Source organism: Solanum pennellii, chromosome 3 (genome assembly GCF_001406875.1).
Source record: "Solanum pennellii chromosome 3, SPENNV200".
Taxonomy (NCBI): Eukaryota; Viridiplantae; Streptophyta; class Magnoliopsida; order Solanales; family Solanaceae; genus Solanum; species Solanum pennellii.
Genome location: NC_028639.1, coordinates 67,342,147 through 67,362,155, shown reverse-complemented (window position 1 = coordinate 67,362,155; position 20,009 = coordinate 67,342,147). Strand labels below are relative to the sequence as shown.

Below are 20,009 nucleotides of genomic sequence, written 5' to 3'. Positions count from 1 at the left end.
AATCAGCATGAAAAGTTTTCTGAGTTTAATAATAGTTTTTTAGTGTTACCATATGACTATTTCCACAGCTAGAAACAAAGTTATTTTTCATCCCGGATCAGTAGAAAATTTATGCTATAAAAAAGGACTTTTTCATCGAACAAACTTGCTATAAAATGCATCGCGGGGAACTTCCTTATTTTTTCCATATGAAACAGTTACTATTTTTTTTATCTTATCACGTTGATTTGATCAAAATGTCTATGAAAATAGCCACCGAATATTTTTGAGTGGAAAAACAATGATTTTTAGTAGTGTTCCTTCACTTTCCAAGTTCTAGCTAAAATGTGTGATGTTATTGTAACCTTATTTTATTTTATTTTTACTTTTTGGTTTGAGGGCAGGGCAATCATAGAATTATGGAGCATGTGTTAGTAGCTTTAAAGATGATGAAATGTATGAAGATAAGATGTTGTGATTGCTAAGTTGAAAAAATATTAACAAAAAAGCTATGGGAAAGAGTCCCACTTGCTCCTGCAAAAACAATCAAGAAAAGTGGACCTTACTCTATTTTTTTTTTAAAAAATGGGCTTTTCCCTAGAGCTCTAACTCTTGAGGGCCCTCTTAAGTCAAGTTGATGAAATTCTTAGAATCAGATAATATTTTCGTTTAAAAAAGAATGATTTTTTTTAATTTTAATTTATTTTTAAAAGAATAGATTTTTTAAAAAAAATTGGTAACTTTTTAATTTTAATTTTTCACATTTCATATTTAAAATCATAAAATTAAATGACATTTTGATATATTCAACGTAAATTAATTTAAAATCACAAAATTAATAATTTTTTTTTATTTTTTTAAACTCCGCATCAAATAAGTTCATCCATTTTAAATGAAAGGAGTAAATAGAAAGAATGTTATGAAAAATGAAAATCTTTTGGAATTTATTGCAAAAAAGTTCAGATCATGTTTGACTTTTTTTTTTTTTTTTTTTTTTGAGATGTGGTCATTTAAGCTTCACCCTTTTTGTCAACTTAATTGGTATAACTCCATTATATAATTTGCAATACACCATCTAGCTTCTTGTTCTTTCTCTCCCCTAATTATGTTTGAAATTAAATATCTAGGCATAGTGACAAGTAATAATATCATATTTGACGTTCTACATGTATTATGTACTCAGCCACATTGATGTTGATATCTCTATAATGATCTCGAAACGTTGAGAGCCTACCTCACACGATATCGAAGGCGAGTCCTTACTAGTTTAAGAAAATAAATTTTAACAACTCTAAAGTTCCATAACCGCGTGATACTATAGTACCTAGACAAAAACTTTCAAGTTGTTCTATTTAACTTGAGCCTATCAATTTTTCATAATTTGGTATAATTATGTGTTAACTTATGATTGGAAATTTGCATGAAATTATTCTCAACCCTTTAACCAAATCTGACCTAATACCACATTTAAAAACAACTAGAAAACAGAAGAGCAGAGCAACCACATTTGAATTATCTCATAAGAGGGAGCAGTTTGATTTTAATGCTTTTAAAATTCAAAACAACCAAATGACCATGTGAACTATTTTTGGTTGTATTATGATCAAAGAATGTTAACATTTATTTATTTGTCCAATTAGGCCTATTATTAAGGGTTAAATTTGAAGAAAATATAAAAAATTTAGTGGATTATTCTTGACTAAGAAGAACACAAGCATATGAAAACAAGTGATTAGTTAACTTTACACGGGGATATCTCGTTGACAATAACAATTAGCTTTGAGGTTTTTGCTTACTCAGTGTCAGAGTCAGAAAATTTTAAATTTATGGATTTTGGATTTTAGAACATGACTTCAAAGACTAGACTTAAACTTAACACATATTTATTGTTTGAACAAAATTATTGAGTTCGATCGAACCTGTATCTGAGCTTTTAGCTCCAGCCCTAGCCAACGGTTGTCCTATCGAAACTAGTAAACAAAGCAAAAATTTCCTTTGCTTGATCATATAACCGAAGTGTTTAATCACATATTTTCAGAAAAGACACATCCATTATTACCTCCAATTAATTGCATAATATTTGGTAATAGTGAGGTAGGGAAACATAGAAGGGAAAAATCTTGATAGGGACTGAAATCTTGTACATGAATTAAAAATATAAAATATTTTTGTTGATATAGAATTAATTAATGTAGATATTTGTACTTTAGTTAAAGTAAAAGCTCTTTAATTTTAGATAGTAAAAAAAAAAATTAATACTTTTAATCTTATACCTAAAGTTGGGAAAATTACTACATCATAACCTTTTTGGAATTTTTCCTTATTGAGTTCTAGATAAATGATTTATGCACATCAAAAAAAATTATTTTAACACAAAGTAACAAAGTTTGAATTAAACTATTGAATGTGTAGCTAAAAGCCTAAAACAATGTCTCCGACCAAAATTGTAGAGATGATATAATTTAAGGGAAATGGTATAAAATAGTAAATTATTTAATAAAATTAAATGTTATAATTACAGTTTCATTTATTTTTAATTCGTAGCAAACACTTGTCATTCATCACTCTCTCTTGCCTCCCTCACTTTATACAAACATAAATGTATAAAATATGTTTGTGTTTGTATAAAGCGAGAGAAAATTGTATATATATACATATGTTTTCGTTCGACTCTCTCCCCAGATATCTCGCTCGCCACTCTCCTAATCTCGCTCGCCACGCTCATTTTATACAAAAACAAAGGTATAAATTGTGTTTGTGTTTGTATAAAGCGAGACGAAATTGTAGATACAATACAAATACATATATTTTCGTTCCATGCACTTATAATTATGCAATACAATCCCTATGCCCAGTTCTCTTTTGTCTTTCTCTCTTTCTCGCTGTATACAAACAAAAATTATACAAAAAAAAATATTTTTTGTATACAGATTCCAAATATATACTTATATAATTGATTCTCTTGTATAAATATACCAAAATATACATAATAGTCATAGCAAACATTAAGTTTGTTATAAAGCGCATTTATGCAAACTATAACTATAGCATATACAAATATGATTTCTATATTTGTTAAACCAAAAATTTACTCTAAAATTTATCTATAGCCAATATTTACCTATAATATAGTTTAGTGATAACATGTATATTAATAAAAAACATAACCATATTTTTTATGCAAATATCAAGAATTTTATCGCGTGAAGAGCAAGGTAAAAGATTAGAAAAAAAGGGTGTGATCCAACCACCTTTGGACATTTAGAGTATCATATGGTTTTATTTACTTTTTTTTATTCGATTTGTGTATTTTTTTGTGCAAGGTTCCACCTGAAGAGAAACAAATAGAATGAAGCCACACCAACTCTAGAATTAAGAATGAATGAAGGGATAATTGACATTGACTTATAAAGACTATGGTTCACAAATTAAAGGATATAAATCCAGCAGAGAAGGTGCAATACATTGATTAATTTAAAAGCAAAATAGTCACTACTCACTCTATTAGAGAGATAACAACAACCTAATTATAATTTTTTTTTCAAAATGGTAGACTTTTTTTCATGATGGAGAAAGAAAATATTATTTGTGATTCATTGACATTTGAGGGAAAATCTCATATATTTATTACAAATAAATCAATCCACTCCATGGAATTAGTAGATTTGAATTTCACTTATATATACTGATAATATAAATAATACATAATACTTTCTCTATTTTAATTTGTGTGGCCTGATTTGAATTTCAAAAATCAAGTAATTTAATTTTGATCGTCAAATTTTGTATATATGGAACTTTTAAGTTTTTAAATAAATTTACAGAAAGCTAAATAAAAGAGTACTTTAAATCATAATAATTGATAGTTTAAAATGTTTTTAAAGATACTTGAAAAATTTACGGTCAAAAAAAACTTGCTTAAAAATTTCAAATTTCAAAAAATATCACATAGATGGAGACAAACGAGTGTGTTCTAGCATGTAATCGAACTTAACTAGTGATTTTCTTTTTTGTTATAAGTGGTCACATGTAGTATTTTAAGTGTTTAATGGTTCGACAATTTTAATTTATTATCGCAATAAAGAAATTGAACTCAATAAACTCTGAGCTTTTTATGTTGAATAAAGTACACTAATGGGATTGCATATCAATTCGGCTAGTCAATAGGTGAAGCTAGGATATGAAGTTTGTTAATTTTAAACACCTTTTAATTTTAAGTTTTTGCGTTCAACATTTTATATTTATTGTAGCGATATAGAAATCAAACTCAATAAGTTTTGAGCTTTTTGTGTCGAATAAGGTACACTAATGTAATCATAGATACTTCGTCCTTAATCAACAGGTTTTGGATTCGCACCTATTTGGTATGAAGTCGCTTGCTATCTCCCTTGTTAGGAAGTGCTTATCCCCAGTGTGAGACTTCTTGGCGCGAATCCAAATTTCGTCAGGCTCTAATGTGGGGTATCGAACAGCGGATGGAAAATAAAAAATGTAATTACATATCAATTCGGCTAGTCGATATGTAGATTTAGGATTTGAAATTTGTTGGTCTTTGGAAAAATTTTAATTTTAAGTTCTTGAGTAATATCTAATATTCTTTTTTAAAAAGTAAATATAAAATTTGAATTAAAATTAAAAATTATTAAATATAACGATTCCATAACCAAAACCCTAGTTCTGTCCCTGATCAACATCAGGTGTTGAATTTTAAGTGCTAGCCTTCTCCTTAATCAAGGAGTTGACTTTATATTGCAGAATAATCACTAGGTGGGACCGATCAAAGAAAGATACTGAATTTAGGGTACAATAGCATATATATTTCTTAATTAATATTTTCATAAGAGACGTGTAAAAAGTAAACACCATAAAAAATTTGAGACACTAGGAAAGTATGAGGTAATGTTTCACTATGCTAATTAGCTACCAATTTGGTCATTGCTTTTTTCTTTTTTCGTGCAGCTAGTTAGCTAAGTTGTATCTTAGTGCGTGAATTGAGCAAAACGCAGTCTCATAAGTTGCAAATATAAGTCAATTTTAGAATATGTACTAAACACTATGTAAAGCGTAACACACATTACAAAAGAGAATAGTAAAATAAATAAGATTGATTCACCCTTAATTGAAAATCTTGAAATCTATTAGAAAGCATTTTCCCTTGAAATTGCAAATTTAGATTTCAACCAGTAATTTATATAAAGTTGCTTTTTAGTTCATTAATTATGATTATTCTAAAGAAAAGAAAGTAGTTGGTACCTTCAAGAAAGAGAATTCAGCTGCCAACATTTCATCTGGAAAATTAACAAAACAAAGTGTGCCACTTCAACCCAAAATGCGGCTGGAAAAAATAGGACAAAAGTGGAAGTTACGACATTTGACATTTTAGACATTATAAGTTGTCATGATAATTTCATTCATTTTTTGTCCACATGCGATGGCTTTCGTGTTACATGTTACTCTTATATGACTTTGAACAAACTCTTTTGATAATATCTACAAGAGAAAATTGAATAAATGACATATTTAACACTTGATATAACTAATCCTCCTGTATACTCTTGAATACATAGATCGGGTGATTTTACCTATCTAGAAAGGATAAGAACATACACAAAAAACTATATTGGCCCAAAGAATAATTTGATATTGGGGCTAGCTAATTGTTTCTTACCACTAAGGGGCTTCATTTTTATTGAAATTGGGTGGGGAGTATGAATGTGATTTGGTGTTGTATGTTTAATGAAAAGAAAAAAAAAACAACTAAGAGATTATGCAATCAACTACCCACTTCAATGTCGCAGCTGAATCTGGGAGAACTGAGGAAGTAGCTGCAGACTCGGATTTGACGAGTTATAAGACCAAAACACGTCCACAACAAAAACGCATGCAAATGACTTCACATGTCAACTAAGTTTAACATAAAAATGTCTTTCTGCTCTCAAAGGAGAACCCCAGCCCAAACTGGGGATTCTCAACAGACAATTCCTAAGACACTGCTTACAAAAAATTATACAAAAAGAAGTAAAGGAGAAGACTAAACAAAAAAATATTCCGCATTTGAATGTGCTTTTCCGTTGACAGAATATTTTGCAAAATTATAAGTCTTAGACCTAGATTAGATTTGCCCTCTTCAGAAACCTGATGGTTCTGCAGTAATATGGCCATATCGATTCAACAAAGTCCAGGTACTTCTCCACCAAGTACACTTCTATATCCTTTGCCTTTCTTTTTGCTGCCTCTTTGTAGTCCAAGTTCTTTATATCTATGAATGGTTGCAGTAAACGCATTCTAATATATTCTTTAAGCTTCCCACGAACAATATAGTCATAAGCTAATAAGGAATACGTAGGCAAGTTCTTGACCACATTAACCGTCTGCTTGAAGCTGAATACATAGAGTGCACAAATGCCCCGTAGCATCTTAACATACAAAGCAACAATCAATGGTCCAAGAATCCACAGAGGGGTCAATTCTTTAGATACTTCCGCTCCATATACTAAAGTAACAGCAAGATACAGGGGAACACTGCAAAGTGAGAGAATACGCAGTATAAATATCTAATATGCAGGATCACAATGAAAGCTATAAAACAAAAGAGCCATTCTATTCCTTAAATTTTACTATAAAAACATTTTGCAACTTTTGGATAAATAACAACAGACATAATAGGAAAGCAACAATTTTCTATTCACAGACATAAAGTCCAGAATGCTCAAAGCTCCATTTTTTGAATGGAAGAGACATTCTTTTACTTTTAAAAAACAATATTCAGGACCTCGGCTGTAAACCAAAATAGCAGATTGTTTGCACATATTCAGGAAATATTTGAAAATCATCAAGAGAATCTGTACACAAATTGGTGCAAAAGGGAACTTCCCTTCCACCATCAACATACCCCTTCCTATTGTAGCCCCATCCACTATTAATAAACATCACCAGAACAAAAGGCAGATTGCATAAGACATGTCGAATGTCCATGTAACATCTCAAAACCAAAAATCAATGGGCGAACAAACATATCTAGTAGAATGAAACACCACATAACAGGGAGAAACTCCCCCAACTCAAGATAATAAAGATCTGACAGAAAAAAACATATAAACATAGAGAGAGAGAGAGGACGGACAAAACAGGTAGTAAAGGGACACAAGTAACAAGATATTGAGACTAACGATACTTACAATGTCAATACAGGTATCTTTATTGTTACATCCAAACTCAGAAAGAAGCACCAGACAGCCTTCAAGACATGAACTCTTTCTTTCTCTTGTATCGTCTTTTGTGTTTCTGAAGTTTCCATGGTATATGGCTCTTCCACAGTTTGATTTGTAACTTGGTTCGGTGAAGGTGTACGCAACAATGTTAACCAGCTCTTAAATATATTTTTGGCAAAATAATTTGTAGTCTCATCTGCTCCCGCAGAGTAAGAAATGGGAACATTCTGTGCCCTTGGAGATTCCACAGAGGTTTCTTCACTCTCATGTGGCACATACGAAAGTTTTACTGAGCTCTTCAGCGATTTTGACCCACTTGCTCTGCCTCCAGACTCATTTTGGCTGTTGCTCTTGAAAGCAGAAATCTTCAAGGATTTTCCTTTAGGTTTAAGGATGAAAGGAGCTCCTATTCTGGAATCAAATTACTTGATCAATCACATATGCAGCACCATGCGTGGAACAGACTTAATACAATCTAGAATAACTAATGTGAACTCATAAAACACAATCAGTAATCCAGATTTCATACTGCACACGTGCAATATGTACACTAGGGCAGCATCTTTCTGGTCAATTGAACACGTAGAAGTGGCTCTCAGTAGAAACGGCCATTCTTTTTTTAAGAAGAAAAATTACATTATTATTTTAGAGGTTGTTGCTTGGCAGAAACCTACAGTGAGAAATTCCATAAGGAATGGATCAACCTATCACCAGGCTAAACGCAACCTCTGATTTTCTTTAAGCCCTACAATGGCCTGACAGAAAACTTGACAGATGGCTTGGCAACTCCTAATTTACTAGCACAGATAAACACCTACCTTCAGCATGTAGGCGTTTTCCAGCTACTTATCTGAAGGCCGCCATGTTTTTTGTTATCGATCAGGTTGCTTGGTACCATTGACATTCAAGTGTAGATGGTAAATAAGCATCTGATATGTCAGATCAGAGTTAAGTATGACAGTAAGAGAAAGCAAACTCAAGTTTTGTATTAAGGAATGATGAAAAGGTTGCTCTTTCAGAGTTTGTTGGGTAATTTTTTTTAATATTAATGGAAATACGTGGAAGTGAAAATAAGGAACATTATCTGAAAAGCGGAGAACACACACGTATCTATAAGCAAATGAAATTTAAAAAACTGATTAGAAGTTCAATTAAGAAAGTCTGCAGGTCCATAGCCATAGGGAAGAATTTGAGGAACCAATTATGGAGTAGCTGAGAAGGGGTCACCCAAATCGAGACTGAAGAAGTGATCAAAAGTACTACCATATTCTTTCCCACAAAAACAAACTCCATCAGCCCCCTCTCCCTTTCTCAATTTTATCACACTACAACCAAGAGATATGTACAGTAAGAAGGGTGGAAATGGCATCAGCACAGGCATATTGATCAATTATATTCTAAATCTATAGTGCTGTCCTTCTCATATACAAGATGATTGCATGACAATAATCAAAGAACAATAGATCATCGCCGCAGATTGCTGCATAGGTGACTGCTGCTTGGATGGATCAGGTTGAATCTTTTTTTCAAAATCAACGCAATTAGTTTGAGGGAGAATTTGTACTCTGATCTTCAATCCATTCTCAGTGCCTTAGGACATGTCTTAATTAACACCAGGAGAAACAAAATTTTTTTATAGCAACTGCACAAGCCCCTAGGACTTGGGACTGATAAGATGTATGGGTTAGATGCGTTCAAACTCTTCTACATAAAAATATGTAATATTTAGGTGGAGAAGGGTAGAGGGATAAGTCATCAGTTCGTTATCCATTAAGTTTCGAACCGTGAGCCACTGTCCCTCAGGGATTTATCAGTCATTAAAATAAATAAATAGCAACTCCACAAGATTACTAATAAGTGATAATGAAAACTAAAGCTCTTCCAGTTCACCATCATTTCCTATCCCATAGGAAAGAATGCTAGTTTCAGCAGTGAGATTTATATTTTCTTCATCCAGGATTTCATCAGATTTGGGTTTGAGCTCTCCAATTTGGACTCATATCAGTATACAATCTTTTATAATTTAAGAAGAGAACATCTACAAAGTCTTTCCTATCTCTCATTTTTCTACATGCTTTGTGTAACTCTATCCATTACAGCCTCCAGCCAACAAGGAAAAGCAAGAAGCAAGAATTTCTTCATGGAGTAATTAGTTGACCAAGATTTATTATATATTTACACTTTTATCTAGTTTCTTATTCCCTTAGCCAGGGTCGATCGGAAACAGCCATTCCGAGGGAGGGGCAAGATTTGTGTACACTCTACCCTCCCAGGCCCCACTTTATGAGACTACATTGTATGCTGTTGTCGGTTTTATTATATATTTACATCTGACAGGAACTATACAGACCAAAAGTTTTACTATGTTTATTTCTTTAGAAAAAAATAGAAAAGCTAAATATTCGTTTTATTACTTCTAAAAAAATCTTTATATTGTAGACTCCTCCTTTTTTGGTATACCCTTTGTATACGGCCAAGTTGGCCTTTGCCTTTATCAATGAAACCTTATACTTAATCAAAAAAGAATCTTCATATAACTGCTCATTCAAAAGAGAAGACTAGTCCATCATCACCAACTCCTTGAATTTAGTCGCTTCTTTTTTTGTGTTGTCATTATTAAAAGCTGGAAAGGACTGCAAAAGTTAAGACCATAAATGCGAACATAAATTGCACACCAAGAACAAAAGGTCAATGGAGGATACAAGATTATACCTCAAACAGGATTTGCACTTCAGTGAGATAAAATTATCTTTCTGGCCAACAGGAATTTTTGTTACAGAATGTCTCAATTTGTTCCCAGTAGTCCAAGAAGATGCACTCGAAGGACATGTTCTATAAGAACCCTACAAGTAAAAACATGTCTACTTAATACAATTGAGGAAATTGCAGGCTTCAATGGAGACACTTCTTCAGCAAACAGAAAAAGACAGTAAGATGATATTTCTCCTATTAGCCATTATTAAAAGTAATCACAATCATTATATGATGAAATATTGAACTCGGAAAATGGAAGCAAAGTAATTGTATGATCCAACTTTTCTAATATGAAGTACATCCGACATCGTCAACGCAGACAGGAAACTTGATGTAGATGAAGTACTTGAGTAAGTAAGTCAGACAAAAAATGAAATCATGTTTATGAACTTATCAACAGACTCTGAATCTCGTTACATAGATGAATGTTAAAATTTAAAAGAACATGATTTAAGCAGAGTACAACAGCTAATCACCAAGGCAGCGCACTAACATCAAATGACAGAAAGCTTTATCTACACGAAGAAACATCAATTAATCTCCTGTGTGACAATTAAATTACAATGCTTGCATTCCGAACAAACAAAGCCAGCTGCTGCTCTACAGGATTGTCATGCCATTAAAAACAAAGAAACGATTCATATGTTTCATCATCTAATTAGGGAACAATTCCTAGAGGGTAGGGGCAATTCATAGGAACATTTGTTTTATAAAGTTCGATATTTTCATTGCAGGAGATCAAGAAGATGCCAAATTACAAAAGATACCAAATATGTTAGCTCCAACACAAAAGACAATGAAAATACATTTTTAGCACCAGTACACGTATGCCAATGCTAAAACTAAGGAGCTAGCATAGTCCAAAGACAAGTCAACACTATTAACAGGTGTAAGAGAGTTCCACTGAACAAGCTCACAAATATCTAGCTTCAGAGAATGTGTAGTAGGCAATGCGTAGAAACTTCTTCCATTAATATAGAGAAAATTGCACCACATAAATATGATATGGACTTGACTTCAAGTCCAATAAATCAAATAGAAATTTCTTACTTCAAGCTTACAAAGCATGCCATGGAAATTTGACAATGGAATTGGATCATTGTCCATTTACCTGCAATTGATGGGTTGCCAATGCCATTATCTCCACCTTGCACGTGCAATCATCTAGCAAGCAAGATCATTACTTCACCTAGAGCTACAATAACAACACAGTATAGGGACACATCACAACACAAAGATATATATCTCAATTATTAGTAGAAGAGAAAACCACTCACAAATTCAACCCGATTTACATGAAGTATCATAGAGAGCAAGACAATCAAAGATAATGGACGCCACACGGCACCCACCCACAAAGATATACTCTTTTTTAAGAAACACAAAATAAAAAGACAAGCAATTATACGAATACCAAGATAATCCATAAATTAAAGTATAGATTAAATCCTTGCAAACATAAATAAGAAACATACTTCCCCTTTCCCAAGAAACATATTAAAGAGGTTAATACTAAAGTGGCTCCATACATATCCATCTAGCTCAACGTAATTCCAACTTCAACCTCTTTCGGGACCACAATTCCATTTCAAAACAAAAGTTTAAGGCTCAATAAGAAAATATAAACACAAATTCGCAATAGCATTGAAGAAGATGACTGCTTACAGCGCAAGACAAATACGTATAACCTATAGAAGGGTTTCTCCGGCGACTTTGGCGGTGACGAATTGGTTTTCCGAGGAGAAAAGAAAAGCTTTATCTGTTTCTTCAGATAACAATGCTTTCCGAAAGGGAGAGATAGAAGGTGAGATTTCGGATAGGGGAAATAGTAGAAGAGAAAGGGTCAGAATGGTGAAATTAGGGTTCTTTCAGGGACCATTTCGATTTTTCAATAAATCATTTTACAGGTATTATTTTAAATTTAAAAAGTACTATATAGTCGGTTCTGTTATTTAAGAATTAAATATTTGTCATTTTTATAGCCAGGAAAAAAATATTGGTAAATATTCCGACTCACTTCATTACAATTTTTTCATTCATTTTGTTCTAATCAAAAGATGAAAAAAATAGAAAAAGTTAAGCAGACATTTGTTACCCCTCGACTCTAATCTCTCGTAATTTTCACTTCAATTAAGTCAACCTTAAAAAATATATTTCTAGATAAAAATTTTTATATATTATTATATTCTATTAAATAGTAGTGTTACACGGGGGATTGTTGTTATTTATAATGTATTGTATCATATTGTATTGTTTTAATAAATACATTATTTAGATTGATTGTATCGCTCTTCATCACTATATAATTTCAACCCACAATTTAACAGATAAACCTACTAGAAATGTCAGATACGTAGCAGAGTTACAATTGAAAAGGTAAGGTAACAAAATTGAAATATTATTAAATAATAAATAATTTCAAAATTAAAAGAAAATATCAAGGTAACGACGCGATCACACTAAATCAGGCGTCACGTAGGTTTTTTCGTTGTTACCTATCTATGAATTTGAGCAATACAATACAAACACCAATCGTACTTAAACTAACAATATGATGCAATAGGTAGCCAATCATCCTAACAAGGACAATGATTAAACGATGGGCTTGCATATTTCATTTCACCAAACTAGCGTTTTGCACATGTTGCTAATGATAACAGAGTAGCAGAGAAAATTACCTAACAATGGAAACTATATGATTGGTGTATTTTACTTTAAATAGTCAAGAGTTTAAAATAGTTTATAATGCACAACGAGAGGATTTTCTGTTTTGGTATGGGAGCTTTTTTTATTTATTTTCTTTACCATGTTTTTCGACATGCAAGTACAACTGTACAAGTTTCAAGAGTGGATGTGTATTGGATTCAAAGGTATTTGCGCCAGCTAAATAAACGAGCAAAGGGGATGGGAGGCAAAACCAGCTACTCTTTGGTCAGAATTCGTAATTTTCGACCAGGAGAATAAGCTTCACATCTAGATTCTGATAATACAAAAATATAATAGCAACTTACAATGCTCCATATGCATAGACATTCATTCCTCTGCTGAGAAAATGGGCCACAATTTAAATGTTCTTCAAATTAATTACACCTCTCATAACATCCATAGCACTTAGAGTTGCACCAAACACATTACTTTTACCAAAACCATGCGGCCACACCAGGCCTTAGTACAGCTCACCCGCGTCGCATTGGCCAACAACTTCTCTCTTCTACCATGACAAAAGCTATCACCTAAGACTGGACCACCAGATATCCTGTCAAACAAAGACAAGACTATCTGGTAAGGTTGCGGTTCATCACAAGCTAAAAGACCTAAAACCGCATTTTGGCCCTCTCCATCAATCATAATTGGCATTCACTCTGCCAGATCCACCTTGCCTACCGTGGAAATTTCCACCTCCGCGCCTTGACTGAACCTGACCCCTCTCTCTGTATCTTTTTTGCTCGACACTGTGAGAACCATCAGCTGCCTCTTCAAAATTACTTGGTTTGCTATTATTGTATTGCCCAACTGGCTGGTACTCATAATGCATGTTGTTCCTCTGCCTTTCTCGACCGCTGGAGGTGTTGTGCTGCCGATTATCTTTAACCGAGAACAAATTTTCATGAGATTCCTGGGTCCGGCCAGAACGATTGTTTTGGTTTACATTCCTCCTTAAGCCTGAGTTGCTCCGCTCTTGCACAGCTTCGGCACTTTCAGCAGGAGCAGATTCAGCTTTGACAACAGGACCTTGGTTAGGGGAGTAGGGGCGTCCCCTAAATGAAGCAGGCTTCCTCTCTCTTCTTGGATCCGGATTTCGAATGTTTGGCACCTCTGAAACAATTTTATCTTCAGATGAAAATGAATCTGCTTGACCTGCACCTATATCACGGCTCTCCTTCTCACTGCGTAGGGGGATACTCACTTTATCATGATGATAATCTCTCTTATTTCCCCGATCGCCTTCCATAGTAATATGTTGGGCTCCAGTAGACACACCTTCATGTTGATTATTAACTGCAAGCATGTGGGACTTTGGCTGCCAATGTGGTGGAGTGCGATTGCCCATGCCACGGCTTTCCTTTGCTGCAACTCTTCTGTCCATCTGGTTTATTTCAGTTGCTCCTGACAGAGTGTGATTTTGCTGAGGCCCCACACTGTTGTTTTTGTATTCATACCCAAAATTTCCTGTGCTTCTGTGACCCTTGGAAGGGTACCTTTTCCCTTTACCCCTAGTTCCCTCATCTGGTACAACAGGAATGGTGGTACGTTGACCTTCAAAATCATCTGGCATGTTCCAACCATCTGATACATCAAACTCACTGGAACACTTGGACTCATATCTCAGAGAATCTCCATCAGGCTTCAAAGACTGAGTCTGATCCAAAGACTTGCAATCGTTCTTGCTGGTGTCCAATGCCAATTCAGTTGAACCCCTTTGCCTCCACACTCCATGAGCTTTTCCTTGCTTATTATTGTGTTTTCCATCACCATCCCTGGACTCTATGGAGAAACTCTCAGTTGCAGATCCAGTTGGTACAGAACATCCAGCGTTTTCAGGCCTAGATTCTGCCCTGCCAGTTGTCCCATCTGGACCGGGAGAATTGCCTGACAACAAAAGTGGATGTTGACTACTACCATGCTGGGCAAGTTCTTTGGCCACCGGTTTGGGAACGTATCTCTCCATTTCAGCTCTCTTGCTTTTTGAATTACTCTGCACCACGTTATCACTCTTCAGAGGACCAATGGAATTAGATCCAGTTTTCTGACTTGCCTCAGCAACATCTTCAGTTTTGCTTTGAGATCGCACAGGTGCCCACACAACCGTATCACCTCCCTGAAACTTATCAGTATGAATATTAGAGTGCTGATTTCTCTGTGTCCTCCGAGGGTGCTGAGGTTTCCATTGATTAACTACTCGACCATGACCTTCTTCTGTAAGCAAAGGGGGACTCTGGTCAGAAGGTTGCACAACATTGTCACCACTTGCTGCCTGATTTGAGCTCACATCCAGAACCAACTGAGAAGAATTCACCTTCTCCTGTTGAGTACGAACTTTAACAGGATTACTATCATTTGGCACCGGTGATGGAGAGGCAGGGCGAGGCAGCACAGCATCAAGCTTCTGCTTGTTCTTGTTGGTCCTATTACCTTTCCTTCTCGGCTGCACGGAAGACTCGACCGCAACCTTGGCATTATTGACCATGTTTAATTCAGCATTTAAACCAACTTCATGAGCCTCAGTAGATTGAACTTTATTAATAATATCAGTAGGGCCCTTAGATACCTCAGTAATGCAAACAGGGACTGATTTTTCATTGATATTCTTAGGTGTCATATTTGGCCTTTGCTTGAAGCTAGAACGCTTATGCCTGATGAGACCCCCATCACTCGACTGACAAGTCTCTTTTCCATGAGAGGCAGAAACCCTATTAGCATCTTGCTTGGATAGAAAAGCCTGGGGTTGTGGGATGGCTATTTCTGACTGGACCATAATAGAAGTGCCAAATTCTAACACAACAGGTGGATTAATATACTGACTGTCCTTGTTGAGCATGCGCCCACTAGCATCAATTACGTCACCGTGAGCTGCTAAAGTTGCATTGCGTGCTTGAGGTTTGACAGTGGACACCACTGTTTCAGGAGCTGAGGAGCCTTGTAGATCTTGCTTGATAACATCGGCGGGCAAATCCTTTTCAGTCTTCTGACACGAAGCATCACCTGCCTGCATACGGCGATTCAATTCCTCTAATTTAGCAAGAGCTTTAGCTTTCTGTTGTTTAATTCGTTCTTCCTCTTCTTTCTGCAGCTGTAAGGCACGCTGCCTGGCCAACTCTTTCATCTTTGTGCGCTAATTGAAAACAAGTAGCATATATATACATAAGATAAAAGAGAATAAACAACTAAAGTTAAAGAGAAAAAGTAAGCAAACTACCTGAGCCTGGGTATCTGCTGAATCATGCAATTCTGACAAGGATTCTTTTTCAACACTTACGCTTATATCAGTTAAAGCTTGCTCAACAGCCTCAACTTGTGGACCTGACTCACATGCATGAACATTAGAAGCAGGTTCTAAGCATGTTCCAGAAGCCACAGCAGATGAGCCGGCTGCGACAGGCTTCTTTCTCCAACCATCATCATGACTATCAACTTTGGGTTTACCAGGATGATCATTTCTGGTTTGCGCACCGTGATATGGCCTCCTGCAAGAAAGATGTTTTTAGTAAAGGAAAATAGCAGATCCATGAAGTACCACACACAATATAAACACCTTGACATGGCAGCTATTGAATGACCACCCTTGTTCCCTGTGGTTACAGAAGTATGAGTTCTTTCCGATGACATAAGACCACCTCTAGCTTCATTTACTGAATTGGTAACCTTAGAATTCAGTTCTGACTTATTCATATCCTCTTCTGATGAAACATAAGGCGCTTCAAAACGTCCATCAGATGCTCGTGCTTTTGCATTTAGACCTTCAATCTTCTGCATCAAGGATGAATCTTTGGCAGTCACCGCAGGAGCTGAAACCTTTTCAGGAGCCAAGGAAGATGGAGGCACTCCACCAGAGGATTCAACATACCCTGATTTCTTTGCCCAACTGCCATCAGCTACCTTCATTGTATTTACACTTTCAAGTGAATTCGCATTTGTGGTATCTGAAGAATCACCTCCTCGATCACCATAGCTACGCGGATAACAGTTCCCACTCCCTGTTGTTCTCCTCGACTGCGATTCCTTCTCACTGCCATGCTCACCTCCCCACTCATGTTTCTGCAATGATCTCTGAGAGCTTCTATCATGATATGGGCCATTGGTGGGTGCAGCATGTTCCCAAGTCTCTCTTTCATCTCTTGCATCATGCTTTAAAAGAACTTTAAATGGTCCTTTAGCATCATCAGGACGAGAAGACTCCAGTGCCTCTTGCATTGCTTTGGTATTAGAACCGTGGCTACCAATCCTGGCATGAGAATTGCTCGGATCAGGAGTCGTTGGGCCTGAATATCTATTATAGACTGGAGGACCAGGAGGCATGCCCATAAGAGGAATTTCCCGTTCATTGGAATTGCAATAACCCATTGGCGGTCCAAAATAGCCCTCATAGGCCACTGGACCAGAGTAAAAACCAGGTCTAAATGGCATATTTGGACGAATATAAGCATCAGCAATCTGGGGTCTATACATGTCTCCGCCTCTGGGATGATGCCCTCTGGATCCAGGCCCTGGAGGAGGACCTGGCTGTGAATTTGCAATAGCAGGAGGTGGCATCTGGGGTGGGAAGTAGGGGAATGGTTCAATTGGGAAACCACCGGGAGGAACTGGAGCTCCATAAGGTGGCCCTCCGGGTGGCCCTCTATACCAAAGAGCAGCTGGACTATTCATAGGAGGACCTCGCCATGCATCAAAATGCTGTGGTGGAACATTAGGACTGTGATACTGGTGGGGATCCCCTTGCCATTTCTCCATACCATGCTGAGGAGGATCCTCAGCACTTCGACCATCTCTTTTCCATGCATCAAATGATCCACCCTTCATATCTGCACTCGTAGAATTACCCTACCAGCATCAGAAAGCATATTCCACGAATTTTCTGTAGCAACTGACAAGAGTACCAAGTAATGATCACTTAAAAGTTTCAACAAAATAGACAAACCTGAGTGAGAAGCAATTGTCTTCTCTAGGGGCTGTGCTACTTTGCCAGAAGCTGAGCTAGGACGGCTACAAGAACCATGATCTATCAAAAGAAAATGAACAAGCAATCAGTTAAGAGAGCAATCCCAACAAAATAATCTGGCAAGGTTTCATTCCAGCAACAGGATAAACACTACTAAAATATTTTTTTTCCTTTTTTCTTCCTTTTCCTAGGGTTTAGGGGGAGACGGGATTCTTGGGATTGAGACGTAGGTGTTGTTGAAGGAGTGAGGGGATTGAACAAAGGGAAGAATTATAATGTTTTAACTACAGTTTATGGCATCATAGAAAGGGATGCTTTGAAGATTTAAACAAATATGGCCTGTTCTTAATAATTGCCAGCAAAATCATAAGTTCTAAACTCCAAGTACACAAACTGCCAAAGAAACCAGTAAAAGATGAAATGAAAAAATCTATACAAATTCATTTTAAAGAAAACATATCATTCCACAAAGCATAGTATAACAATGATATATGGGTTGGAAAATCTTAAGGCACCAGCAGTCACCTTGTGACTCGGTAGTCTTCCCAGAAGCATCTTTATCCGACCCAAGAGTTGGAAAATCCCCAGAAGCCAGAGAAAAGCCTTCATTCTTAGTTGACAGTACTCCCTGTATGTACAATTAAGCTCACCAATCAGCACAGTGACACAATTTTTATTTGGGGAAGAAAAGAGAGAACGAGCAGAATTACAGAATAGAGAGGAATAAAATAGAAGAAAAATATGAAGAGAACGTCAATAATTCATTATATAATTACAGAACAATCTTCTTAACACAAGCGCGGTGATCTTCTTGTAAACCTTCCTATTTGTTTACCTCAACTGATTAACTCATTCAACTATTAGATTGCAGAAATAAAATTTTAAAATCAAGTGTGAGAAAAGGAAAACTCACTCCTCTTAGTCTCACTCTGTGTCCCTTAAAAACAACATACAGAGGAAGCACAAAAGGAATAAAAGATATTTGGCAAAATATGTGGGGCTTACTCTCACCACTTAAAGACCATTTCTTGGCTTTTTATAAACTATCAACACAGTCGCAGGCGGAATTAGAGGTCTAGAAGGAACACAAATGACGGAGAGGTCATGTGTTTCACTTCAAATGCTAACCAACATTGTTTTGGATAACAAGAAAATAGACACTATCAGTTGGAAGGGTCATTGCAAGGGTATTTGTCAGTAAAAAATTGTTGCAGTATCCTGAATTTTAGCAACACTACTTAGAGTTATGGCCTTGCGAAAAAAAGGTACAACATTGCACCTTTAAAGCAAGGGCTTATCTAGGGGGGTTCCCCATGTTGAACCCATGCTCCCCTACCGAGATCATATATAGTAGTGTTATATTTTTTTTTAAAAAAAAAAATTCTTAAATAAAGATGTGTGAGCCCATGCTCAAAGTTATATTATGATGATTGGGTGCATCGCTCTAAGTGAGGTTAGAAATTTAAAACTTATATATATCTTGTTTTTGTTCTTACTAAAATTGTGTAACACCTCTATAAGTGATTATTGGTAGCACTTTTGGCATTTGAATCAATACTTTAATCTTTTGCTTTGGTCTTTCAAAATTCTCAAGACTGTCGTATTGGAAATTCGTCAACATTTTAGAACTGTAAACTTTTTGTATGATTAAACCAAATGTGCATTTAAAACTATTCGTATTTGATGATATAGCATACTGTGATGGGTTCAACCGATCTCACTGCCTTCGACACATAATATATATATATGAATTAATTTTGGACCTATAAGTTTAAATGGTTCAACTGGTCAGTGATAAGAACCAAGGTCAAACCAGTAAAATTTATATAGTAGATCCACCTTTTCATAATAGTGCACCCATCCCCTCAAACATCAGGATAGCCCTCTGCTTTAAGGTCTCTTGCTTCTCCTAGATAACGGCTAAGGAGGCATGCCTCAAACAAAACATCTCCAAAAGAAGGGTTTTCAATTGTGCAGCAGATGTCCATTATTTGAAGAACAATCTGAAGTCACCCACATTTTTTTGCATTGCAAAGTTACAAGTCAGTTATGGAATTTCTTTTTGTCAATATTTGGTACGTCATGGACCATGCCAAACACCATTACAGAAATGTTGAAGTGTTAAACCAGGGAGGGTCTGTGCAGGAAAGCTCAAAAGACCTGGAACACTATTCCTCAAGTTATATGGTGGTCAGTTTGGTTAGAAGGAAATACCAAAATTATTCAGGGCAATAGAAAAAAACATACAGAGCCTTAGAACTTAGATTTCTTATGTTGATTTCTTTTTGGTGCAAATTAGCTTTCAATCCAGAATATAGAAACAACAGCTTATCTGCACAACTAGCAATTTTGTTGCAATAGCTTAGTACATTTCATACAATATATTGTTCCCCCCCCCCCCCCCCCCA

General features: G+C 35.7%; 2 protein-coding genes across 2 annotated transcripts in view; both read right to left on the bottom strand.

The window, feature by feature from the left end:
- Nucleotides 1-5,844: 5,844 nt before the first annotated feature.
- LOC107014900 lies at nt 5,845-11,837 on the bottom strand. The gene is made up of 5 exons (XM_015215017.2): nt 11,610-11,837; nt 11,056-11,139; nt 9,903-10,033; nt 7,158-7,601; nt 5,845-6,501 (listed from the first exon to the last, which is right to left on the bottom strand). The coding sequence occupies exons 2-5, from the start codon at nt 11,080-11,082 to the stop codon at nt 6,087-6,089; spliced, it is 1,017 nt and encodes a 338-aa protein (XP_015070503.1). The 5' UTR covers nt 11,083-11,139; nt 11,610-11,837; the 3' UTR covers nt 5,845-6,086.
- Nucleotides 11,838-12,874: 1,037 nt separating this feature from the next.
- The window catches only part of LOC107014313 (protein MODIFIER OF SNC1 1), a 13,301-nt gene continuing 6,166 nt past the window's right edge, over nt 12,875-20,009 (bottom strand). Inside the window, exons 6-10 of the mRNA XM_015214165.2 lie at nt 18,127-18,229; nt 17,581-17,661; nt 16,198-17,464; nt 15,862-16,129; nt 12,875-15,777 (exon numbers count right to left, since the gene is read on the bottom strand). Coding sequence (XP_015069651.1) covers nt 13,285-15,777; nt 15,862-16,129; nt 16,198-17,464; nt 17,581-17,661; nt 18,127-18,229 — 4,212 coding nt within the window. The 3' untranslated portion in view covers nt 12,875-13,284. The remainder of the gene's footprint in view (nt 15,778-15,861; nt 16,130-16,197; nt 17,465-17,580; nt 17,662-18,126; nt 18,230-20,009) is intronic.